Genomic DNA, 26350 nt, shown 5'->3' with positions numbered 1-26350 from the left:
CAAACCTGCAAGGAAGTCACAGAGATACGCATGAACTGCAGAGTGGTGATATTGTGGGAATTTAATAACCCAAATATCGATTGTGATAATGTCAGAATAAAGAAGAAAGAGTGGTGGGGGTGGTGGGGTGAATTTTGTGAAATGTGGTCAGACGAATTTCCTTAAATACTATCTTCCTGTTACAATGAGGAAGGAAGCATTGATGGATCTGGTGCTGGGGAATAAAGTGGACCAAGTGGACCAAGGGGTGAATTTTACAGGCCCTCCCTTGCCACTAGCATGTTTGAAGGCGAGTATGCTCCTAAAATGCAGCACGTGATCTGCGTGCTACCATCCAGCCCGCCCCTGACCTGGTCCTCATTTTACAGGGAGCGGTAAAAAGTGTTGGATGGCCAGCCCACCCTCAGGCCTACTGAGGCTCTGAGGTAATGAATTAATAGCTATTTAAGTGTCTCATGCTCCCTCTGCTGCTATTTTACCATGACAGGGGGGGGGGTCCCACGCCATGCAGATAGCCCAGCAGCTTTTACTAGGCGAGCTGGTGTTGGGCCAAGTGGGGTAATTCCTCCTTTGGAGCTCCACTGTGCGTATCGGAGGCATCCGCACTCCAGGTCATATCCACACCCCTCCCCCAAGCTTTAGCCCTACCCCCGTGGCCTCTCAAACCTGAACGCCAATCCCCTCAACTTCCCAGGGTCTGCCAGCCAAGCCCCCCTATGACCCAGGACCTTCCTTCAATCTGGCCTCCATAACCCCCTCTTCTTTGGGATTGCCAGTAGTCCCAGTAGCGGCCACTGCTCGAGCCAGGTGCTGCTGGAACTACCGAGCTGCCAGCCAATCAGATTGACCACCAGCTCTCTAATGGGGCTTCCTCCCCGGATGGGGGCAAAAGTCCCACCCTGAGCCAATTAATGCCCCACCGAGTGTAAAATGCCTTTTTGGTGGGCAGGCTTCTGACCGATTTTTTTCGTTGAAGGGGGCAGGGAATCCAGCGCTCCATAAAATCCAATCCCAATGTATGTGAGGAAACACTGGGATAAGGGTATCATCATACCCTAAGGTTTAGAGTAGGGATGGAGAAGGGCAAGGACAAGTTAAAATAAGCATTCTAAATTGGAAGAGGTCTAATTTCGATAGGATGAGAAGGGATTTAACCAGGGTAAAATGGAACCAAAGACTGACAGGGAAAACTGTAAAGGAATAATGGAATAATGGGGGAGGCGGTGGCATAACAGTAATGGCGCTGAACTTGTAATCGTCTGTTGTTAATAGTCTGGGGTGTGGGTTCAAATCCCACCATGACAGCTGGTGGAACTCAAATTCAATTAATAAATTTGGAATTGAAGGCTAGTCTCAGTAATGGTGACAATGAAACTATCCTGACTTGGAAATATATATCGCCATTCCTTCATTGCCACTGGGTCTAAATCCTGGGATTCCCTCTCTAGCAACACTGTGGTTCAAGAAGGCAGCTCACCACCAGCTTCTCAAGGGTAATTAGGGAGGGGCAATAAATGCTGGCCCAGCCAGTGCCACACACATCCCATGAATTAATAAATATAAACTATCATCAATTGTTGGAAAAACCCATCTCATTCACTGGTGCTCCTTTAGGGAAGGAAATCTACCATCCTTAACCTGGTGTGGTCTGGCCTACATGCAACTCCAGACCCCCACAGCAATGTGGTTGACTCTGAAATGGCCTAGCAAGCCACTCAGGTCAAGGACAATTAGGGATGAACATACATAGGGAGCAGGAGTGGACCACTTGGTTGGCTTTGCCAGCGATGCTCACATCCCATGAAAAGAAAATAATGGGTGGTCTTTAAGGTTGATGTTTCAGGTACCTTTAGCATAGGGGAAAACAAATTCGGATGACCGAGGGAGATAGAGAATATGATGAAACAAAAATGAGGGAGTATGATGCATAATCAGGTGAATTCTTCAAGGGAGAACCAGGCCAAATACATTAAGTTGAGAGGGGAAAGTGAAGAGGAAAATAAGGCAAGCAAAGAAAGAATATGAGAAGACAATGGCAATCAACATAAAAGGGAACTCAAAAACCTTCTAACAGATTGCAAACAGTAAGAGGCAGAATGGGTCCTTTCAGGGACAAAGAGGGAGATATAAGCTTTGAGGCACGAAGCAAGGCCGGAATACTTAATGACTACTTTGGATGTCAATGTTTACTAAGGAAGAGGAAGCTGACAAGTATTGGTCGAAGCAGAGATGGTAGAACCAATGGATGAGGAGAAAATTGATAGGCAGAAGCCACTGGAAAGGCTGGTTATGCTTAGAGTGGACAAGTCGCCTGGTCCAGATGGCTTATATCCCAGGCTGTTAAAGGAAGTTGGGATAGAGATAATGGAAAGGCTTGCCATAATCTTTCAATCTTCTGTAGATACGGGAGAGGATTGAGGAGTGACAACTGTGGCACACTTATTCAAGAAAGGCCTAGAAACTATAGGCCGGTCAGCTTAACACCTGTGGTACATAAGTTTTAGAAACAAGAATTAGGGAAAAAAATTGTAAAGGAAATATCATTTTTCCAATATTACTGTGGGATACTGTGAAGTAGACTTGTGGGGGCTATGTGTATGTTGTGTGTTTGTTGTGTGTGTGTGTGTGTGTGTGTGTGTGTGTGACTAATTTAATTAAACTGAAGACAGTCAGACTGCAAGGTTTAAATTATCAACGAGTTAAGTGCAGAAGCAGGCATTTTGAAGTGGAGATGGACAAGCTAAGATGGGATACCAGTAGATAGAGCATGAATTGGAATTTGCATTAGGAGATAAACGAGGAGTGGATTTTTAACTGTTGAATTTCAAAGAGAAAAGGGAAGCTTTAAAACTAGCAAAGATCATAAATGAATAAAGCATGGTTATTAAGTTGATTTTTCCTGAAAGTAGTGGCCATAAAGACAGCATGAAAAAAAATTTATATTTTGAGAAAGGTACCTTCCAAAGAAAGTTAAGAAAATTGGGTTTAAAGATGAAAGAGAAAAAACATATTTAAGGAAAGATTGAAAGCTGTTTGGGATTTGGTCAGCCTGGAAATCACCACCTGCTACATCATAACAAAATCAACAGGTACTTGGAGAGGTTTCAGTTAATTAAGAAGAGCTAGCACGGATGTGTAAAAGTCGGTCTGACTAATCTAACTGAATGCTTGATGAAGCAACAGAGAAAGTTGATTAAGGGAATGCAGTGGATGTTGTCTGAATGAATTTTAAGAAAGCATTTGACAAAGTACCATATAAAAGGCTGGTTGGCAAAATCGGAATAGGAGGGTCAGTAGAAACTTGGATAAAAAATTGACATAAGGACAGAAAACAGTGAGTCGTAGTAAATGGTTGTTGATCAGAATGGATGATGGTAGAGAGTGCTGTTTCACAAGGTTCACTGCCAGGACCACTGCTGCATTTGATATATGTACAAATGACTTGGATACTGGAATACAAAGTAAAAGTTAAAAATTTCTGATGAAACCAAACTTGTAGGAGTGGCAAACAGTGGGGATGATATGACTGCAACAGGACATAGATAGGCTAACAGAATGGGCAGAAATGTGGCAGTTGGAATTCAATACAGAAAAGCGTGAATTGATACATTTTTGCAGAAGAGAAAGGGAGAGGCAGTATAGACTTAATGGCACAGTTCTAAATAGTGTGCAGGGGCAGAGGGACTTAGGGTGCATGTGCCTTGATCTTTGAAGGTGGTGAGACATATTGAGAGATTGATTAGCAATGTAGAAGGGATCTTGAGCTGCATAAATCGAGGCATTGAGTGCAAGAGCAGGGAAGTTATGCAGAATCTTTATCAAACTTTGGTTAGGCCAAAACTATAGTATTGTGTCCATTCCTGGTCACCACACCTTAGGGAGGATATGAGGGTCCTTGGGAGTGTGCAGAAGGGATTTATCAGAATGGTTTCACAGGATGAGGGGTTTTAGCTACACAGCTGGGATGGAGAATCTGGTGTTAGTTGTCTTGGAGCAAAGGAGATTGAGGGGAAATTTGGTCGAGATGTACAAGAGCATGACAAGTTTTAAATCAAGTAGATAAGGGGAAACTGTTCCCATTAGTTGTTCATAAAGGACAAAGGGATGCAGGTTTATGGTTTGGGCAAGACATGCAGGGGGAATGTGAGGAAGAACTTTTTTTTATGCAGTTAATGATAACGACCTGGAATTTGCTGCTTGTGAGGAAGTGATTTCAAAAGGGAATTGGATGGAGATTTGAGGAAAAAGAACTTACAGGACTACAGGGACAGAGCTGGGAAATGGGACTGACTAGATTGCTCTACAGAGAGTCAGCATGGACTCAATGGGTCGAATGGCCTCCTTCTGTGCCGTAATGACTCTACGATTAGTATGGCACCACTTACTAAGAATAAAGAAAGCCCCAAATTCATACCTTAAACACCAACAAGTGCACATTGTGAATGATAACGCTAATGAACTTGGTAATACAGTAGAAATGGTACCTTATTTACAATGAGGTCACTGTGATAGACCATTTCCAGATCGTTCGCAACCAAAGGGCATTCTTTATCCACTTTTGTTAATAAAACAATCTGTGGTATCTCTATAGAATGAAAGAAATCATTTACTTATTAACAGATCTCCCATGGGATTACTCACTATGACTTAGAGGGTAAGGACAACAGTATTCCATCATGGAATGCACAGTGAATTATTATCTTTCAAAGGTGGAGCTGTATATTATCAGGCCCACCTCATTAATGGCTTAAAGTCTAAGTTGCTCTCCATAAGCAAAGCTTGAAGACATAGCTAATTGCTATTGGTGGGAACATGTCTTGGTAGTTCACAGCTGATTATAAAGATCAACTCCTGCCAAGGACAGAACCAACAGTAGTAAATGACTGACTTTCTGATTTTTAATATATTTAACTACAACCCAGTGATAAGTGCTCTGCCTGAAATGTGTCAGATACACACCAGATGCATGATGTTAAGCAAAACAAATGGAATGTTGGCCTTTATTGCAAGGGGAATGAAGTAAAAATGTAGGGAGGTCTTGCTACAACTGTACAGGTCATTGGTGAGACCACACTTGGAGTATTGCATACAGTGTTTGTCCCCTTACTTTGGAGGAAAATGTTGTATACACTACTTGCTGTGCGTGGTGGTGGTAGAATTGGTTGAAACAGGGCGGCGACGTGGATGCTTCTACCTTGGTCCCTCAGAAACCGTGAAGCCAAACGCCAGCTTAAAGTAACCTGGTGTGGAGCAACATTGACGCATTGCGAGCACCCTATCTACTTAGGAGTCACCCTTGACAGATGCCTCGTCTTCACGAACCACATAGAAAAGACAAAGGCAAAAGTGAGCACACGAAACAACATCCTAAGTAAGCTCACTAACACAAAATGGGGAGCAAGCTCAAAAACATTGCGAACCAGTGCATTTGCTCTTTGCTATTCCACTGCCGAATACGCCTGCCCTGCATGGGAAAGATCTACTCATGCTAAGAAGATGGATGCCGTTCTGAATGCAAGCTGCCAACTTATCACAGGTTGTTTAAAACCAACAAACACCAACAGCCTATATATCCTGGCGGGTATCGCTCCCCCTGATATAAGAAGAATGGTAGCCAGCAAGAAAGAGCGACTCCGTCAAACTTCAGATGAGAGGCACCCTCTACATGGTCATATACCTACACCCAGCCGCCTAAAGCCAAGGAAGAGTTTCATGAACAGTGTTGTTCCATTACAATCAACCCCATCTGAAGCCCGCATCGCCTTGTGGAAAGACCAGCTCGCCAGTCTCCAACAACCCCCAGCAATGGAAATTCTACCAGCTGAAAGCCTTCCCCCGGGAGCTAATTGCAACTGGGCAACCTGGAAATGACTTAACAGACTTAGGACTGGTGTAGGTTGTTCGAAGGTGTCACTAAGCAAATGGGGATATACAACCTGCCCGACAACTTGTGAATGTGGAACTGAGCCACAGACTATGCAACATCTCCTGCAATGCCTTTCGCTAGAGGAACCCTGTACTGTTGCAGATCTTGCTGAATTCAACAACAAGGCACAAAAATGTGTCCAGTTCTGGCTGGGCCATGTATAGACTGTCCATGGACACAATAAGAAGACTTTGGAGGAATGTACTTGCAGAGAAGGTTCACTAGGCTGATTGCTGGGATAAAGGGATTGTCTTACGAGGCAAGTTTGAGCAGATTGAGACAATATTCATTGTAGTTTTGAAGAATGAGAGGTGATCTTACTGAAACATGAAGGTTCGGAGTGGGCTTGACAGGCTGTTGCTCTCATGGAGGAATCTAGAACTAGTAGTTTCAAAATAAGGGGGTCTTCCATTTTAGACAGAGATGAGGAGGAATTTCTTCTCTCAAAGGATCCTTAGTCTTTGAAATTCTCTTCCCCAGTGAGTATGGAATCTGGGTAATTGAATACATTCCAGGGTGAGTTAGGCAGATTTTTGATCGACAAGGGGGTCAAGGGTTATGGGAGACAGGCAGGAAAGTGGAGTTAAGGCCACAATCAGATCAGCCATTACCTTACTGAATGGTGGAGGAGGCCGAATGATATCTCCTGCTCCAACTTCTTATGATCTTATGATCAGACCTCCTGTAGCATTATACTTAGCTTGCAAAAGAAAGAGGAATTGAAAGAAGAACTTGCATTTATGGGCGGAATTGTCCAGTCCCATTGACACCAGGCATCATGCAAGCATGAGTGGACAATATGGTGATCAGGCCAAAAAACAGATTTAGGACATCATGAAACCATCCGCTCCACCCGTCAATAGCAGGCCACATTTCCCATCGTTGCAGGTCGGGAAACTAATTTCAATACTTCAGCATCTCATTATAAGCCCTGCTCGCTGGAATCATCCCCCCACCACTGGATCATCTGGGCACTTTCACAAGTGTAATAAGTGACGTGCATTGGGCAGGATGCACATCGCTCAGGACTTCAAGGTTTGTTTGCTTACCTTGCTTCGGGCAGTACTCAGTCATCAGCACCAGGCTTCACAGGCAGCACCACATCACTTTTAGGGGGGCTCATGGGCAGGTCTCTGCCTACCAGATCAGCCGGAGGGGCAGCTTTGTACGGCTGCAGGGCTCGGGCTTGCTTAGGGAGAAGGGGCCTCAGGCAAAGGGAAGAGGCTGCAGGGTGAGGGCTGTACTGAGGCCGGGGGGTGGGGGGGTTTATCCCAGGGTGTGTGTGAGGGCACAAGTTGATCTGTGCAAGTGGCCTTTAGATGGTGAGGGCTGAGGAGGCAGTCTCCAGCGGAGATGAGGCCAGGTGGAGATGTGAGGGTGTGTGTGAGAGAGTGAGTGGTGGTGCCCCTTGAGCTGGCAGTGAGTGAGATGCCAGTGAATGTGCGAAGGGCTTACAAGTGTGTGAACTTAGAGTGATGAGACAGTTGCCTTACTCTGGAAGAATGGATGTGATCATTCATTCGTTTTCTGCACTGGATGGCTGATCTCTTGTGTGCAGCATCGGCACTGACCAACTCGGCCACTGCCTCCCAAGCTGGAGCGGTGACATTGATGGGCCTCCCGTGGCCAGAACGAGGGTAGAGGACATTGCGACGGGTCTCCATGGGGTGCAGAAGGCATCCCAGGTATGCATCACTGAATCGGGGGTCTGTACTCTTCCTGGCTTTTGGGGCCTTGTCTTCACTGAAGCAGTCCTGGGCTGCAAGCATTAAGAAGTGTGCACGCAGCTGCAGTTTAAATGTGGCGCCCAGCGTGAGGAAGCAGCGAGGTGACAGTGTGGCGGGCAAATCGGAGGCTGCACGCCAGCAAGATGGCTTGTTTCCTGTGGCTGCATAACTACTGAGGAGGGGAAGGGGATGATATGGCATGCAAACCCACCATTGCAGCCGGCGGGTAATACGCCTTTTATCACACCCACCACTGCACTTAGTGCAAATCTGGGAAGATTCCGCCTTCTTTGACGTCTTCCATGTTCTCAGGGTGTCACAAAGCCAACCAATTACTTTGGAAGTGTAACCCCTATTATTGTTGTTAAATGCAGCAGTAATTTGCATGCAAAATGATCAATTAACTTGTTTCTTGTATTGGTTGAGAGATAAGTATTGTCCAGTACACTAGGAACATAGGAAATAGAACAGGATGAAGGCCATTCGGCCTCTTGAGCCTGCTCCACCCTTCAACTAGATCATAGCTGATCTTCTACCTCAACCCCATCTTCCCACAATATCCTCATATTCCTTTACTATCTAGAAATCCATCAATCTCTGTCTGGAACATACCCAATGACTGAGCCTCCACAGCCTTCTGGGGTAGAGAATTCCAAAGATTTTCCACGCTCTGAATGAAGAAATTCTTCCTCATCTCCTATTCTCAGACAGTGTCCCACACCACCACCCACCATAACCTCCCCCGCCCCACCCCACCCCCAGCCAGGGGAAACATCCTTCCTGCATCTACCCTAGGATAACCCCCTTTCCACAGCTTAGTGTCATGAGATCTTTTACACCCTCCAAAACAGCGGATGGGGCCTCAGTTTAACGTCTCAGCCTAAGGACCTCTGGCAATGTACAAATATAGTAATGCATGATTCATTTTCAAAATAAACAGACTTTTAAAAAAACTCTTCATAGAATTATAGAATCAAACATAGAAAACAGTGACAATTTTACACATGGTGCCTTCGCGTGAAAGATAATATAAGAATTAAAATTCTTTCATGTCCAGTGCAACTTTCATAACTTGGGCTTAACGGACAGACGGTCATCATATATAAAATGCAAATTAATGGATATCCACTCATCCCAAAAGTTTGAACAAAGCAGTGAAGACATTTCCAATAGAAATAATATAAATTAAATTGAATCTTTAATGGATTCCAAAATTAGTTTCCTGTCTCCCAATTTGAAGAAGAGCATATAGTTCTTCATGTGCCCTGTTCAATATTTATTCCTTAACTAATGTCACGGAAAAAGGATCATTTGGTCATTTTTTATCATTGTTGTTTGTTGGATCTTGCTGTGTGCGTGTATTGGTTGCCAAATTTCCTACATAATGACAGCAACTTCACTTCAAAAGTTTTTAATTGGTTGTGAGGCACTTTGAAATGTGCAATGGTTGTCAAAGGTGCTATATAAATGCAGGACCTTTCTTTAGATTATCTAAGGTAGGAGAAGAGCAGTGGACAGGACAATTGATATCAACTGGTCGTGGGCCAGGTCTTGAACTGCCTTTGAACTGTGATCTATTTCTTAGACAGTCTTGGAATACAACACTCACCCAGTTGATTAATCTGCGATTGGATGGCATGAATTTTCTTTTTCATTTCAGGAGAGAGCATGGTGAGTTTGCTTGCATCAATCACATATGCAACGCAGTGTATCCGTTCAGCAACAGTTGCTGATTTAATGCAGCTATTTGTATCAGCATGAATTGGAGAAGTTGGATTAAACTGCAAGAAAAATAACCTGATGTTAAAAGAATATATTTTTATTCATTCTCAGGATTTGTTACAAAGTGTAAATGCAAGATAAACTAGATCTAAAAGTAAATAAAATATATAAATCCACCCAAATACTTGATTGAAACATATAACATAAGATGCTGAGGGGTCTCAACAAGGTGGATGTAGAGAGGATGTTTCCTCTTGTGGTAGAATCTAGAACTAGGGGTCACTGTTTAAAAATAAGGGGTCGCACATTTAAGACAGAGATGAGGAGAAATGTTTTCTCTCAAAGGGTTGTGAGTCTTTGGAACTCTCTTCCTCAAAAGGCAGTGGAAGCAGGTTCTTTGAATGTTTTTTAAGGCAGAGGTGGATAGAGTCTTGGTAAGCAAGTTGGTGATAGGTTATTAGGGGTAGGCAGGATGTAGATTTGAGGTTACTATCAGATCAGCCATGATCTTGTTAAATGGTGGAGCAGGCTCAAGGGGCCGAATGGCCTATTCCTTGTTCATATGTTCGTAATATAACTGTTGGATATCTAAACAAATAACAAACTAGGTTTATACTCAGAATCAAAAGTATAAAGCAGAGCTTCTGTCTTGTCTCAGCTTGCAGGGAGATGTAATAAAGACCCCAACCCTGCAACCAAGCAGATCTGACTTCCTCACATATTTGCAAGTCTGACCTAACAAACCATTTTGAGGGAAACCGGTTGCTTTTAGAATAACATAACCATTATCTATCTTAATGTTGGACCCCCCCCCACCCTTTGTTTGAGAGATTCTTAAAGATCAAAAACACGTTTCTCTAAATGCAGGTGCATCTGTTCAATTGTAAACAGATTCAAGGCCTGTCTCCCTAGTCTGGAAAGGCCTCTCCTCCAGGCCTTTATGTCTGCATGCGTATGTGGAATCACTGGCCTGAACTTTCAGGTCGCTGGCTGGGTGCGATTGGCTGGCCCGGGGAAATGGACTGCCCACCGTGATCGGCCCCCGATCGCGATTTCACGCTGGCTGGCCAATTAACGGGCAGCCAGCATGAAATGCGCACTGAGATGCTCAGCGTTGCTGTGGCAAGGGGCGGGGGGCTGGGGGGGGGTGGTGGGAGGAGGGCGGGTGCTGACGTAAGCATGGGAGCGGGCAAGCACGGAATGAAAGCTCCCTGAAGGCAGAGAGCTGCCTCAGGGAGCTGAAGACTTCAAAACAATTAAAGATTTTAAAGTCAAAAAAAAATTTGTCCAAGCATCACAGACAGTCACCTGAACATATGCATGTTAAAAATTCTGTCCATCGATTTTTTTTAAAGTTAATAACGGAAACCTCATCCCACCCTTGGACGAGGTTGCATGAAAATTGCAAAGGCCGCCTGGTCAATTCACCTGTCCGCCAACTGTGAGGTGAGGCAAACCACGAGAAACCGTGGACAATTGGAACTTTAATTGTCCCCTTTAATTGCTTGACTGCCCTCGGGATGACTTCGGAGTGATCGCCTGACGTTCGTCTCGTGCGATTTTGAGTCATGCATATGTTCAGGTGACTGTCTGTGATGCTTGGACAAATTTTTTTTTGACTTTAAGATCTTTAATTGTTTTGAAGTCTTCAGCTCCCTGAGGCACCCACACCCTGATCTGAAAATCCTGCTCATTGTGTGTGAATTTTTCCAAGAATTTTTAGCTGAGCTTTTAGCCGAATTAAATTTTTAACCCATTTATTAGCTGGGTCAACCCTTTAACGGAATAAACTATAAAAGCTAAGCATTTGATTATAAAGTATACACACATGAATGCTACAAATATTGAAAAGGAGATACGTGAACATGGAATACCTGAACTTCAAAGTCTTTCAAAGGCCTTGACACACTTTCTTAAGTGGAATTCCCAGAATCCTACACAACACTCCAGCTCAGACTTAATGAGTTTTTAGTTTAAAATCAAACAGAAAATGCTGGAAAAACTCAGTAAGTCTGCATGGCAGCATCTGTGGACAGAGAAACAGAGCTAACGTTTCAAGTCCACATGACTCTTCTTCAGAGTCATATTGTAGTAATTATAGTTTTGATAAACATAGGACTGTAGCTTTAAGAATAATCCTGTGTTGTAAGATCACATGATCTGTGTAAACCAATTACTTAGCAGCACAGGGAACCTCTAGGGGAAGCTCTTCTTTAGTTATAGAGTTTGATGCACACATGTAGCTGCTGCTGCTGTCTTGTAAATAAAGTTCAATGTTTCTACCAAGAAACATTGCCTGGCAAATCAACTCTAGAGCAAACTAGCGATAAAGATGGGATCAGATCCAGTACTGTCCCTTGCCCAGCGATTGTGAGTATCAAAGGTAATTAAAAAGAAAGGAAGATATGCTCATCTGAAATGCCACAGTTTGGCAGAATCAATCCCTTTGAGCCAGCCACAGACGACTGGTCTCAATGTACAGAACATCTTCAGTTCTGCTTTCAATCCAATGAGATCATGGGGGAGGAAAAGAGGAGAGTAATTCCCCTGAGTATTTGTGGGAGCAAGACCTACAGTTTAATGTGAAGCTTGGCGGCTCCCAGTGCCCCTAATTTGAAGATCTTCAGTAAATTAGTCGACCTTGTTAAGTGACATTTTCAACTCAAGCCCTCAGTCACAATGCAGAGGTTCAGGTTCAATTCATGGAATAGAGGGCAGGCCATTGCTACCTATGTGGCGAAATTAAAACAACTAACGGAATATCATGATTTCGGTGAAACCCGTCACGAAATGCTCAGGGAAAGTTTGGTCTGTGATGTGCAGGAGGATGCTATTCAATGAAGATTGCTGGATGAAGTGGATCTTGATTTTAAGAAAGCGCTAGAAATAGCGCTTGCGATAGAAAACGCTGTAAGGGATTCACAAGCAATTCAAGGCGCGCAAAATGGCGCCATTCTCTTAGTTGGATGGGAACGATCGGCCAAAAGCAGTGCAAAAAGCTGGGACTCCGTCACGAATTGGGAAACAGCCCCCGCTAATCAAAAATTTAGAGGAAACAGCTCAGCAGCAAATTCGAGAACTAATTTTTACCAATGTGGTAACAACCATACTCCTAATGTTTGGTAATTTAAAAAGATGGAATGTTATTTTTGTCACAAAAGTGGACACACATTGAAACATTGCAAAGTAAGATTAAAACAGGCTTCAAGGCAACAAATGAATCCCAGTAAAGTATATAGTGTGGAAGAGCCAGAAACAAACAATTCTGACATTTATTCCTTATTCAACATGAAAGTTGGGAAGACAGAGCCAGTTATTGTCACAGAGCAAGTGAATGGTAAACCCTTAAAAATTGAAGTAGACACTGGTGCTTCTACCACTGTAATAAGAGAACACACTTTCAGATATTTAAATAAAGGTGTCCACAAATAAATTTGGAAACTTCTGCAAAGTTGAAAACGTACACAAATGAAGAAACCCAGGTAAAAGGCATCACCAGAGTAACTGTTCATTACAGACACCAAACAGCACAATTACCAGTGGTGGTATTAGAAGGCAGAGGACAAAGCCTTCTAGGTTGAAACTGGTTGAGGGAAATTAACCTTGATTGGCCAGAGAGATTTCAAAAGGAAGCAGGAAGAGTTCCTGGGTTGGAAAAGGAACAAGGCAAGGTACTTCAGAAAGAGCCTGGAGAGTCCAAGGACCGCAACAGGGTGAAAAAGGAGTGTGTGGCCATTCAGCAACCAGAAGAAATGAAGACTGTCTTAAACAAGGACATGGAAAAACAGCAGAATAAACTCAAGGAGACTCTGCTGAATGATAGGGTTCAAGATGAAATGAGTGAGCCTCGCAAAGTAAAGGAAAACCTGTTGAAAGACCTTCACACACTACAAAGATCACTCAGGTCAATTGTATCTCTGAAGAATTACAAAGAGAAACAGGAAGAATTTAATATCACAGCAAACTGAAGAACCAACTGGCAGAGAAGATGCAGCAACATTCAAGTTCCCAGGAGGAAGACAACAGGTATAAGGAGACAGAAGAGCTGAAGAATCAGTTGAATGAAGCTAAAGAGGCTTTGAAAGCAAAAGTCGTAGAACTTTCCAAGGTGTGAGGTAAATAATGAAATCAAAGGTAGCTCAACTACCGAACTAAGAAAAGTTGAGATTTCACCTAAGAGAAGTCTGGCCGACAGCGAAGTCAAAAATAAGGCTGAGACTATATTCTGTGGTAGAAAGGAGACACGTAGGAAAAGGATGCAGAATTACTGATGAGGCTCAGTCTTTGAGCAAGGTTAAACTTGATGCTTCCCAATTTGGAAGGGAAGGTGGAGAAAAGTCAAAGGAACCAAAAAGCAACTCATGATTTGCACAGTCATGAACGACAATTTATTGCTGAAGAAGCAGTTTATGTAAGGAATTTCTGTGGAGGACTGAAGTGGTTACCTGGTAAAGTAAGGTCTGTGACCGGATCATTGTCGTACCAAGTGGAAGTGGAGGGCCATGTGGATCATTTAAGAAGAAGAGAGTTACCCCAACAAAATAATGTTCCACCTGTAACCATTGCTGAATCTGTGGTTCCTGTTGAAGTTGCTCAACCAAGGATAGACATGCCCGATGTCTCTGTCAGAGTGGAAGACACTGAACTGCCTGTGCCTAATGATATACCTGATGTTAATGCGGTTGCTGAGAACGTGGCTCCTGTCAAAGAATCGGAAGTCGTGGAGCTACAATAGAAACATAGAAACATAGAAACTAGGAGCAGGAGTAGGCCATTCGGCCTTTCGAGCCTGCTCCGCCATTCATTATGATCGTGGCTGATCATCCAACTCAATAGTCTGCTCCCGCTTTCACCCCATATCCTTTGATCCCTTTCGCCCCAAGAGCTATATCTAACTCCTTCTTGAAAATATACAATGTTTTGGCCTCTACTTTCTGTGGTAACAAATTCCACAGGTTCACCACTCTCTGGGTAAAGAAATTTCTCCTCATCTTGAGTTCTAAATGCTGTACCCCAGATTCTCAGACTGTAACCTCTGGTTCTGGGCTCCCCCACCATCAGGAATATCCTTCCTCCATCTAGCCTGTCTAATCCTGTTAGAATTTGATAAGCTTCTATGAGACCCCCCCTCATTCTTCTGAACTCCAGCGAATATAATCCGAACCGGCTCAATCTCTCCTCATATGTCAGTCCTGCCATCCCAAGAATCAGACAGGTAAATTTTCGTTGCTCTCCCTCTATAGCAAGAACATCCTTCCTCAGGTAAGGGGACCAAAACTGCACACAATATTTCAGGTGTGGTCTCACCAGGGCCGTGTACAATTGCAGCAAGACATCCCTGCTCTTGTACTTGAATCCTCTCGCTATGAAGACCAACATACCATTTGCCTTCTTTACTGCCTGCTGCACCTGCATGCTTACCTTCAGTGACTGGTATACAAGGACACCCAGGTCTTGTTGCACATTCCCCTCTCTCAATTTATAGCCATTCAGATAATAATCTGCCTTCCTGTTTTTGCTACCAAAGTGGATAACCTCACATTTATCTACATTATACTGCATCTGCCATGCATTTGCCCACTCACTCAGCTTATCCAATTCACACTGAAGCATCTCTGTGTCCTCCTCACAGCTCACCCTGCCCCCCGCAGCTTTGTGTCATCTGAAAATTTGGAAATATTACATTTAGTTCCCTCACCTAAATCATTAATATATATTGTGAATAACTGGGGTCCCAGCACCGATCCCTGAAGTACCACACTAGTCACTGCCTGCCATTCGGAAAGAGATTTGTTTATTCCTACTCTTTGTTTCCTGTCTGCCAGCCAGTTTTCTATCTATCTCAATACACTACCCCCAATCCCATGGGCTTTAATTTTACACGCCAATCTCTTACGTGGGACTTTGTCGAAAGCCTTCTAAAAGTCCAAATAAACCACATCCACTGGCTCCCCCTCATCAACTCTACTACTTACATCCTCGAAAAATTCCAGTAGATTTGTCAAGCATGATTCCCCTTTCATAAATCCACATTGACCCTGTCTGATTCTGCCACTGTTTTCCATGTGCTCAGCTATTGAACCTTTTATAATGGATTCTAGAATTTTCCCCACCACCGACGTCAGGCTGACTGGTCTATAATTCCCTGTTGATGTTCCATATGGATCAGGAAACCACCTGAAAGACTGAACTTGTAATTTCATGACCTGTGTAGAAATTGTAATGTCATGAGATCAATATCCTTGTAAATGCAGAATGTACAGAAAAGTGAAAGGGGGAGGAACGTAATAATTATAGTTTGATAAGTACAGGACTGTAGCTTTAAGAATAATTCATATGATCTTTGTAAAGCAATCAGTTAGCAGCGCGGGGAACCTCTAGGAGAGAGTTTTCCTATAGCTATAGAGTTATATGGACACATGTAGTTGCTGCTGCTGACTTGTAAATAAAGTTCAATGTTTCCACCAAGAAATGTTGCCTGGAAAATCAACTCTATAACACGTATGGACTCAAAACATTAACTCTGTTTCTCTCTCCACAGATGCTGCCAGATCTGCTGAGTTTTTCCAGCATCCTCTGTTTTTATTTCAGATCTCCAGTCCTGAGTTTATTGCTCATCGTGCGCGTGTGATCCATGGGCCTGGGAGCAGACGGTAAACTGACCCCCAACCACGATCGGCCGCCGGCAGCAATTTCTTGCTGGCTTGGCCAATTAACAACCAGCCAGCATGAAGCGTGCACTGAGAAAGGCTCAGCGCTGCCGGTAGAGGTGGGAACAGAGCGGGCATCAATGTCACCGCGGGTGCAGGTGAGCGCTTCCAGTGAGCTCCCCGAAGGCAGACAGCTGCCCCCAGGGAGCTGCGGACCTGCACAGGATAAACAAAGCAACAAAAAATGCTGCAAAATATGTCCGTGCATCACAGTCTCCAGTCCTGAGTTCATCGCTCATCGTGCGCGCATGATCACCTGAAATCATACCTCATAAAAAAACCCGTCCCCAGATATCTCTTCTTATTTCCCCATGAGGATTTCGCCCTGATAAAAACAAAAAACTGCGGATGCTGGAAATCCAAAACAAAAGCAGAAACAGAAATACCTGGAAAAACTCAGCTGGTCTGGCAGCATCGGTGGAGAAGAGCACAGTTGACGTTTCGAGTCCTCATGACCCTTCAACAGAACTAAGTACAAATAAGAAAGGAGTGAAATATAAGCTGGTTTAAGGGGGAGGGGGTTGGGGGGGTGGTTTGTTGGGACAAGCAGCCAGTAATAGGTGGAGATAACCAAAAGATGTCACAGACAAAAGAACAAAGAGGTGTTGAAGGTGGTGATATTATCTAAAGGAATGTGCTAATTAAGAGTAGCGAGCAGGACAGCCAAGGTACAGATTGCCCTAGCGGGGGTAGGGGAATACTAAAAGGTAGAGATAAACAATGGGTGGAAATACATTTAAAAATAATGGAAATAGGTGGGAAGAGAAAAATCTATATAAATTATTGGAAAAAACAAAAAGGAGGGGGAAGAAACGGAAAGGGGGTGGGGATGGAGGAGGGAGTTTATGATCTAAAGTTGTTGAACACAATATTCAGTCCGGAAGACTGTAAAGTGCCTAGTCAGAGGATGAGGTGCTGTTCCTCCAGTTTGCGTTGAGCTTCACTGGAACAATGCAGCAAGCCAAGGACAGACATGTGGGCAAGAGAGCAGGGTGGAGTGTTGAAATGGCAAGCAACAGAACACCTTCAGTCTGTCCGCAAGCATTACCCAGACCTCCCTGTCGCTTGCCATTTTAACACTCCACCCTGCTCTCATGCCCACATGTCTGTCCTTGGCTTGCTGCATTTTTTCAGTGAAGCTCAACACAAACCGTAGGAACAGCACCTCACCTTCCGACTAGGCACTTTACAGCCTTCCGGACTGAATATTGTGTTCAACAATTTTAGATCTTGAACTCTCTCCTCCATCCCCATCCCCTTTCTGTTTCGTCCCCCTCCTTTTTGTTTTTTCCAATAATTTATATAGATTTTTCTTTTCCCACCTATTTCCATTATTTTTAAACGTATTTCCACCCATTGTTTATCTCTACCTTTTAGTATTCCCGCACCCCCACTAGGGCTATCTGTACCTTGGCTGTCCTGCTCTCTACTCTTAATTAGCACATTCCTTTAGATAATATCACCACCTTCAACACCTCTTTGTTCTTTTGTCTGTGACATCTTTTGATTATCTCCACCTATTACTGGCTGCTTGTCCCAACAAACCACCCCCCCCCCAACCCCCTCCCCCTTAAACCAGTTTATATTTCACTCCTTTCTTATTTTTACTTAGTTCTGTTGAAGGGTCATGAGGACTCGAAATGTCAACTGTGCTCTTCTCCGCCGATGCTGCCAGACCTGCTGAGGTTTTCCAGCTATTTCTGTTTCAGTTTTTATTTAGGATTTCACCCTGCCCTGGATCGAGGTTTGAGCAAAAATGTAAAGGCCGCCTGGTCGAATGGACCATCTGTCCGCCAACTGTAAAATTGGACAGGCCACGAAAAATCGCTTTCAATGGGCTTAATCGCCTGCTTAATTGTCGGCGGGGGTGCTTCCCACTGTCGTGTGCGCCTGCCAAGGGAGATACCGTGAGATTGCGCGATGATGTCAGGATGCTTGCCCAATGTCATCTCACGCTATTTTGCGGCCAGACGGGTCAGATGCGCAGCCGGACAGGTCGGGCGCGTGCCCACCACTCCCTGGGACGTAGAACTCTGGCCCCTGCGTATAGTTTAACTTTCTTGATTTAGGAACATTGGAAGATAGGAGCAGGAGTAAGGTTTAGTTGGAAGGTTAAAAATTTGGTCCAGTGGAGGGAGAAAGTTATAAGCCAGATGGATAGTTTTAAGAATATTTAGTCAAAGCTAACAGCATGAGTATATGCTACTCTCCAACGGGTCAAAAATAAGGAGATTATTTACGCTATGGAGTTATGAGCGAAGCGATTAATTTAAACAGGAATCTCAGTTGAAAAAAACTAGGTGGTTCAGAGCATGAGTTAATAAATATCACTTACGGCTGCTTCATAAGCTAATTTGTCACAGCACTCATTAGATTTTAAACTTAAAGGAGCAATTGAGCAGGCTCACTGGCTTGTGATCCTCCATGTCCAGCTGGTCCCAGATAAAGAACCAGGTAAACCTACCTCGATATCTCACTCCTGCAATCATTCTCCCTGGCTTGAAGCTTGCTGATTGGACTTAAACAAGCTGAACCCATGATATTATCCGGGAATGGATACTGGGGAGATGCTTATCCTGACCAATGCATAAGGACTGGAAAATCGCCTAGAAAGTTCCTGTAAATCCGGCTGTAGTGATTGTATCTCTGCCTGTACCGACATTCAGAACATTAACAAGCAGTTAACAAGCCCTTAACAACATCATAGGCAGTAGAGTGAGGGTATCAAGCCCACCTTTCCCTCATACCTTTCAGGGTAACTGATCATAGAGCAGTAACACAGAGATAGGACTGTTTGAATGCTTAGAGAGAGAGAAAAGCAGAAGAGATATGATTTTGTTAATAACATTACCCGATACTTGTTAGGGACATGGCCTTTGATGATGCTGATAAGATCATCTGTACGTATCCCTGATTCTGTGTCTTCTGCAAGTCCCATTGTATCACAAAGAATAAGAGGGGCAGATATGCCACACTTTCCTCCTCTGAAGGTGTACGTTGAATACTGCAATTAAACAAATATACCAGGGTGTTTTCAGTGCAGAATGAAATCAATTTCAATGCTAAAATCACTTTAAACATACAAAGAGAATCTGTCAACACAGAATATGGCAAATGTTTAGACAAAAAGAGACAAGGGCTGGGATTTTCTGTGCCCGCTGGCGTCGGGCGTGTTTGACGGCATGAGCGGACAATATGGCGAAAAGGCCAAAAATCGGTTTCACGATGCCGTGAAACCAGTTTGCGATCGCCACCCTGCCCGCCGATGACAGGCCGCGTTTCCCACCATCAGACATCGGGAACCTCATTGTAATACGTCTGTGGGTCATTATAAGGCCAGCCTGCCGGGATCGCTCCTCCCACCGCCCCCCCCACACCCCCCCACCACTGGACCATCTGTCTACGTTGCTGTGATTGCATGTCAACGTGTTTCACAACAGCATACAAAAAGTGTGCACTTTGAGGTGAACTCGGAGGTGAGTGCACAGTAACGTTTGGCATGCTTGCACGGGTCACTTGTTGGACTTCAAGGTTGAGGTGCATTGGGTTGTGGGTGGGTGGCAAGGGCTGACCTGCGGTTGAAGGTACCGCACAAGGAGGTGCAGGGTGAGGGGTTTCATGAGGGAAGCAACCACGCATTAGGGAAACCTTGTATAAAGTGACCATTCCTCTACAACTGAGGCAGTTCAGACACAGCCACATTGACAGGATTGGAGTCGGGCCTCTAGCTTATCTGCCCACTCAAGCAAAGCAGGGGCATCAAAGTGCCACAGAGTGCTCCAGAGCTTTTCACGCCTCGGGCACAGACTGCAAAGCAATGAGCATTTTAGTGGACTGCAGAACAGCTGGAGGACTGGGTATGTTGTATAATCTCCTGGCTAAACCTGGCCATGGAGCAGTCACTGGTGGAGGTGCTCACATCCCCTTGCAATGTCAGCATCCCAATTTGGACAAACCTTCCCCCCCATCTCACCTCGTTTCAAGTTAACCCGCCTTGTAGTGCAGGTTAGGAGAATGCCTGAGCCTGAGCTGAGAGCACAGATTGCCGCCAATCTGTTGGATGGAGGTGGGTGGGGTTTCGGGCAGCAAGGCAGCGCACTAAACTCTGGCCATCCAAGTGGTGGCCAGTGTTCTCCAGGACATGTCAAGGGGCTTGAAGACTTAACCAAGAGAAGCTCTTATAGTACCCAAGCTAACCCACACATCCCGCTCTTCCATCATGCAGGAGGAGTACATCGGGATCATGGAACCTTGTGAACTAGCTTTTTATGGGATGAGGGCTTCGCTGGCTGGATCTGCATTTATTGCATATCCCTAGATGCTCTTGAGAAGGTGGTGGTAAGCTGTCTTCTTGAACTGTTGCAGTCCATGTGGTGTAGGTACACCCACTGTGCAGTTAGAAAGGGAGTTCCACGATTTTGCCCCAGTGACAGTGAAGAAATGGTGATATATTTCCAAGCCAGGACGGTGAGTGACTTGGAGGGAAACTTCCAGTCGGTGGTGTTCCCAACTACCTGCTGCCCTTGTCCTTCTAGATGGTAGTGGTCGTGGGTTTGGAAGGTGCTGTCAAAGGAGTCTTGGTGAATTCCTGTAGTGCATCTTGTAGATGGTACACACTGCTGCTACAGTGCGTCGGTGGTGGAGGGAGTGAATGTTTGTGCATGTGGTGCCAATCAAGAGGGTTGCTTTGTCCTGGACGGTGTCAAGCTTCTTGAGTGTTTTGGGAGCAGCACTCACCAGGCAAGTGGACAGTATTCCATCACGCTCCTGACTTGTGCCTTGTAGATGGTGGACAGGTTTTGGGAAGTCAAGGGATGAGTTACTCATCACAGGATTCCTAGCATCTGACCTGCTCTTGTAGCCACAGTATTTATATGGTTAGTCCAGTTCAGTTTCTGGTCAGTGGTAACTCCCAGCATGTTGATAGTGGGGGATTCATTGATGGTAATGCCATTGAGCATCAAGGGGCGATGGTTATATTCTCTCTTGTTGGAGACGGTTATTGCCTAGCACTTGTGTGATGCCAATGTCACCTGCCACTTGTCAGCTCAAGCCTGGGTATTGTCCAGGTCTTGCTGCATTTGGACATGGAATGCTTCTGTATCTGAGGAGTCACAAATGATACAATCTTCAGCGAGCATCCACACTTCTGACTTTATGATGGAAGGAAGGTAATTGATGAAGCAGCTGAAGATGGTTGGGCCGAGGACACTACCCTGAGGAACTCCTACAGTGATGTCCTGAAGCTGAGATGACTGATCGCCAACAACCACAACCATCTTCCTTTGCGTTAAGAATGACTCCAACCAGCGAAGAGTTTCCCCCTGACTCCCATTGACTCGAGTTTTGCTAGGGCTCCTTGATGCAACACTCGGTCAAATGCAAACTTGATGTCAAGGGCAGTCACTCTCACCTCACCTCGGGAGTTCAGCTCTTTGTCCATGTTTGAATGAAGGCTGTAATAAGGTCAGGAGCTGAGTGGCCCTGGCAGAACCCAAACTGGGCATCAGTGAGTGGGTTATTGTTAAGCAAATGCTGCTTGATAGCACTGTTGATGACCCCTTCCATTACTTTACTGATGATCAAAGGGGCGGCTGGAGCTCCAGCACATGCTGGTGAAGAGCCACAATGAGCTGTCGCTGGTCGGCGCCTAGCTAGAACCAGTGTCTATAGACGCCGCCTTTCGGTCCTGTAGATGACCAAGAACCAGTGCCGTCAAAGACTGCACATGTCTAGGGAACTGGTCTTTTGAAAATAGGGTTGAGGTTTGAAACTGTCAGCAATCAAGATGGATACACTTACTGCCAGAGCCAGCAGAACAGCTCCAAAGGGTTTTGCGATCCAACTATTCCACAATGCAAGCCTGCTTTAAGCACTCCCAAAGGGTGATGACAGTTGGTTAATTGAAGTGTTCTGTTTCTGACAGTGTGCTCTAGTTTATTCGAAAAAAAACAAATTTCTTCAAGAGTAAACTGTCTCTATTTTATCAGAATTGACATTTTAGGAGACATGGGAGGGGAAAGCTTCAATAAATCTATATATTGACTTCAGTATTCTGACTCTTGCCTTGCTTACGCTCTGTCACCTGCCATTTCTGAACAATGTCCAGGCATTTCATAGACATTATCTCATGGCCAGCACTCTATAATCTCTCCTTTTACACCAATTGCATTCTATTTCTTTCAATTCCTCATTTCAACAGATCTATTGAGATGAATGCTGGGCACATTTGGAGGTGGTTGCACCACTCCAGCTTGCCAAGGTTACACATTTCAACCCTCATTGTCAGCCATTCAGCACAGTCCATCGCTCACACATCTCAACTGTTAAGTAAACACTGCCAACTACCACCTAAGCAAAATCAAATTCTTCAGTTGGCATTTCCTGGGTCATTAGGTTCTCCGTGAAAATTTCAAGAACAATCAGACTACTTCTCTTCTGAAAGCTGGTCCTGCTTTATAGGCACTTCGCAGAGTGGTCTCACAGGTGTAAATGTATCATCATTTAGAGGCACCCAGGGAGAACAGGAACAGAGAAGGTAACAATCAGTGGACTATTTTTCTTGCTTCCTTGAGGAAGTGCCCTTCAGCTTTCAGGACACTGGAAACCTGAAAACTGAACTATATTCTGACATTTTATATTCCACGTTTGTTGGGCAGATGGTAGCATAGGTATAATGTCACTAGGTTGGTAATCCAGAGGTCCAGGCTGGTTCCCAGAGCACAGGGTTTCAAATCCCAGGATGGTAGCCGGTGGAGTTTGAATTCAATTAATAAATTTGGATTTGAAAGCTAATTTTGGTAATGGTGACCATGGAACTATCACCAACTGTCGTAAAAGCCCATCTTGTTCACTAATGCCTCCTAGGAATGGAAATCTGTCATCCTTACCAAGTCTGGTCTACATGTGTACTCCAGCGATGTGGTTGACCCTAGAATGGCCTTGTTCACACAGAACCTCTACAGAAAAGTCAAAAGGATGAAAATAGGACTGACCACCTGGTGACAAGGGCACACCCAGCCTGTCGACCCTTCAACATCCACTGGAGAAGAGACTCTGATATATCTGAACCCTTATACATCATTAGTCAATTTAATGGTCCCTTACCTGTTAAGGACAGTGACCTATGATCAATCATTTTTGTGAAAATATACTGAAATAATCATTGCATTATGACAGCTGAAGTTAGCAAGAGCTTTTAAACTTACTCGTCAACAGGTTCTTGTAAAATGGCTTGCACCAGCTGTTTTTCATGGAATTACAAATCTTTTCAGTGACCTCAAGAGAGTATCATTGGAAAACCGGTAGCCAGTGATCAGAGACGGTTTCTTTTCACCTGTGATAGGCACAATGGGAGCTGTGAAGCCATGTGAGATAGTGAAGCTGAGTGGGTGGCCCAAATATGGTTAGGGGAGTTAATATGAAAGTAGAGACAGAGCAAGGATGGCAGGGCAGTGAACTCAAGAAGAGAGAGAGATTGTGGGCAGGAATTTCAGCTCGGCGTGCAAGAGTGTGAAATAGCGCGCGCACTCCTGCAATATTTTGGCCGGCGGGCAGGCACGACAGTTGGCAGGACGCCAGCCAACAGTTAAGAGTCCTATTAAGGCCCTTTACCAAATAATTATCAGCTATTTTTTGCTGCCCGTCCAGCCTTAATGGTTGGCAGAAGACGAATCGGCCTTTGGATTTTTTTTTGAAACCCCCATCCACGGGCGGGATGAGGTTTCCAGCAGCAATTTTTTTTTAAAAAAAATTTTACATGTCGCTTTTAATAAGTCCCTGTTCGTGTGACTGGGTCATGCATGGGGACATGTTTCTCTCATTTTTAAGTTCTTTATTTTTCTTTCCATAATTCTTTAGCTCCCTGAGGCAGCTCAGCGCCTTCCCCGCGCCAGCACAGACTTTAGCACTCCCACCCCTCCCGCACACCACCCACCCCTCCCCCCGCCAACAGTACCCGCCCCCCCCCCCCCCCCCACCCCCCCCCCCAACCCCCAGCCCAACCCCTGGCAGCGCTGGGCTCCTCAGTGGGTCTTTCTTGCTTGCTGGCCATTAATTGGCCAGCCAGCGTGAAATCGCAGTCGGGGCCCGATCGCAGACGATTTCCTGGCCACCCAATGACAGGAAAATCCTGGCCTATGAGTTGAGACAGAGTTTGAAACCATTGTATCCTGTCAATGTACAGGGGAGGTGGTGGCATTGTGGTATTATCGCTGGACTAATGACCCAGAGTCCTCAGGCTAATGCTCTGGGCACATGGGTTTGAATCCCACCATGACAGCTGGTGGAATTTGAATTCAGTTAATAAATCCGGAAAATAAAGCTCGTGATAGCGACCATGAAACTATCATCAATTATCACAAAAACCCATCTGGTTCACCAATGTCCTTAAGGGAAGGGAATCTGCCATCCTTAACTGATCTAGCCAACATGTGACTCTAGACCTACGGCAAAGTGGATGGACCTTAACTGCCCTCTGAAATGGCCTAGCAAGGGCAATTAGGGATGGGCAACAAATGCTGGCTTTACCAGTGATGCCCACATCCCATGAAAGAATTTTTAAGAATAGCTGCAATATACTTTCTTCAATGAGCAACCAAAACTCTACACAGCATTTTCAGTAATTCTCAGTCTATAATACAACCTAAACTATCTTTAAAAAGCTCTCAATTGCCTTTAAAAAGCACAACTAAATACGGCATCCAGTTCTGTTCACCACACTTTAGGAAAGATGTGACGGTCATTGAAAGGGTGCAGAGGAGAATTACCAGGTTGGCTTCCAGGGATGAGGGACAAGATTAGAAGAAGCAGGAATTGCTATCCTTGGAGCTCAGGAGGTTGAGAGGAAATTTGATAGAGGTGTGCTAGATTATGACAGGTTTAGATAAGGTGGACAATGAAAAACTGTTTCCATTAACTGGTAGTTACAGGACAAGGGGACACAGATTTAAGGTTTTGGACAAGAGATGCAGGCAAGATGTGAGGAAAAACAATTTTAAGCAACGAGTGGTAATGGCCTGGAATGTGTTGCCTACAAGGGTGGAGGAAGCAGAGACAATCAATCATTTCATAAGGAAATTGGATGGGCACCTGAGGGAAATAAACTTACAGGGCTACAGGGACAGAGCAGAGGAATGCAATTGATTAGAGTGTCAGCAGGGAATCGATGGACCGAATAGCCTCCTTCTGTTAGTAATGTCTCTGGGCCAAACTATCCAGTCCCCAGATCATTGAAGACTGGGCATACAAATGAAGATGCATGTCGTGACCATATGGAAATTCTGACTTGCGGAGCTACCTTGGAATTGCCCAGGAATTTAAACTTCTGATGGACAATTCCTCTGCTCCCTGAGAACCTCTGTGAATGTCTGCAACTTTGAGCTAGAATCGGAGACTATGGGGAGTGTTGGTGGGTTTTCCATGTTGAATTGAGCCCCCCCCCACCAATGTTCACTATCAGTGTTGATACATAATGAGCAGTGTCTCAAAGGATGTCTGAGTCTACTCCACAATATCTCAGCAAGGGATGGAAGGGAGCAAAATACATTGACAAGAGAAAACATTCTGGCTGCATTTCTGGATTCACCATTGTAGTTGTGCTTGTCAGTCCACTTCCAATCAAAGCCCGATTGGTGACATGTCCACGGAAATTCGAATTGACAGAGTTGATGAAGCTAGACTTTCCTCCTCCAACTGGTCCAATTAGCAAAACCCGTACCTTAGAAGCAGAGTTGCCATATGGTCTATAGCTGCGGACGATCCCAAGCAGTTCTTGTCTTCTGCTGAAAGCAAGCACATTTATATGAAGGAAGTCACTAATGGATCTCCCTTAGCATTGCTCACAGGAAGTTGAATGATACTCTGATTGATAAGAATAGCGTTATTTCAATGGGGCTGATTTTAACTACTGGCTGAGAACAGAGCAACAATGGGCAAGGGATCCGAGTCACTCTGCAGCCAGCATCTTGTTTACCTTCCAGTGGTGAACCGCAACTATCAAGCAGGCATACAACTGGTTCTGGGAGGGTAGAACATTAGCTGATTCCATCACAGTGCCCTCTTTGCTATAAAACTCTTATGATTCTATAGAAGTAAAACAGAGGCCAGGGTTTTTAGGACGGCAGGATTTCTCTTCCCGTACCCTGAAGAGTCAGCGGGGAACACATCCCCGTCAACACTGCCTGCCACTCGGCGATTTCATGCTCCAACGAGCACCCCTCCCTCAGGAGGGAGACCCACCTCAGAGAGCTGCCGGTTAATGTGAT

General features: G+C 44.7%; 1 protein-coding gene across 6 annotated transcripts in view; it reads right to left on the bottom strand.

Annotated features, from left to right (window-relative positions):
- Positions 1–26350, bottom strand: part of LOC121289289 (interferon-induced protein 44-like) — a 47091-nt gene that overhangs the window by 6045 nt on the left and 14696 nt on the right. For 2 of the 6 annotated variants that reach the window (XM_041208589.1, XM_041208590.1), the window contains exons 4-7: positions 25672–25867; positions 18937–19089; positions 9263–9434; positions 4485–4585 (exon numbers count right to left, since the gene is read on the bottom strand). In XM_041208589.1, the coding sequence (XP_041064523.1) occupies positions 4485–4585; positions 9263–9434; positions 18937–19089; positions 25672–25867 (622 nt within the window). The remainder of the gene's footprint in view (positions 1–4484; positions 4586–9262; positions 9435–18936; positions 19090–25671; positions 25868–26350) is intronic. The other 4 variants (XM_041208593.1, XM_041208592.1, XM_041208591.1 and 1 more) reach the window with 4 other exon arrangements.

Source organism: Carcharodon carcharias, chromosome 16 (genome assembly GCF_017639515.1).
Source record: "Carcharodon carcharias isolate sCarCar2 chromosome 16, sCarCar2.pri, whole genome shotgun sequence".
Lineage (NCBI taxonomy): Eukaryota > Metazoa > Chordata > Chondrichthyes > Lamniformes > Lamnidae > Carcharodon > Carcharodon carcharias.
Note: the sequence above shows the minus strand (reverse complement) of the source record. Positions and strands in the feature narration are given on the sequence as shown.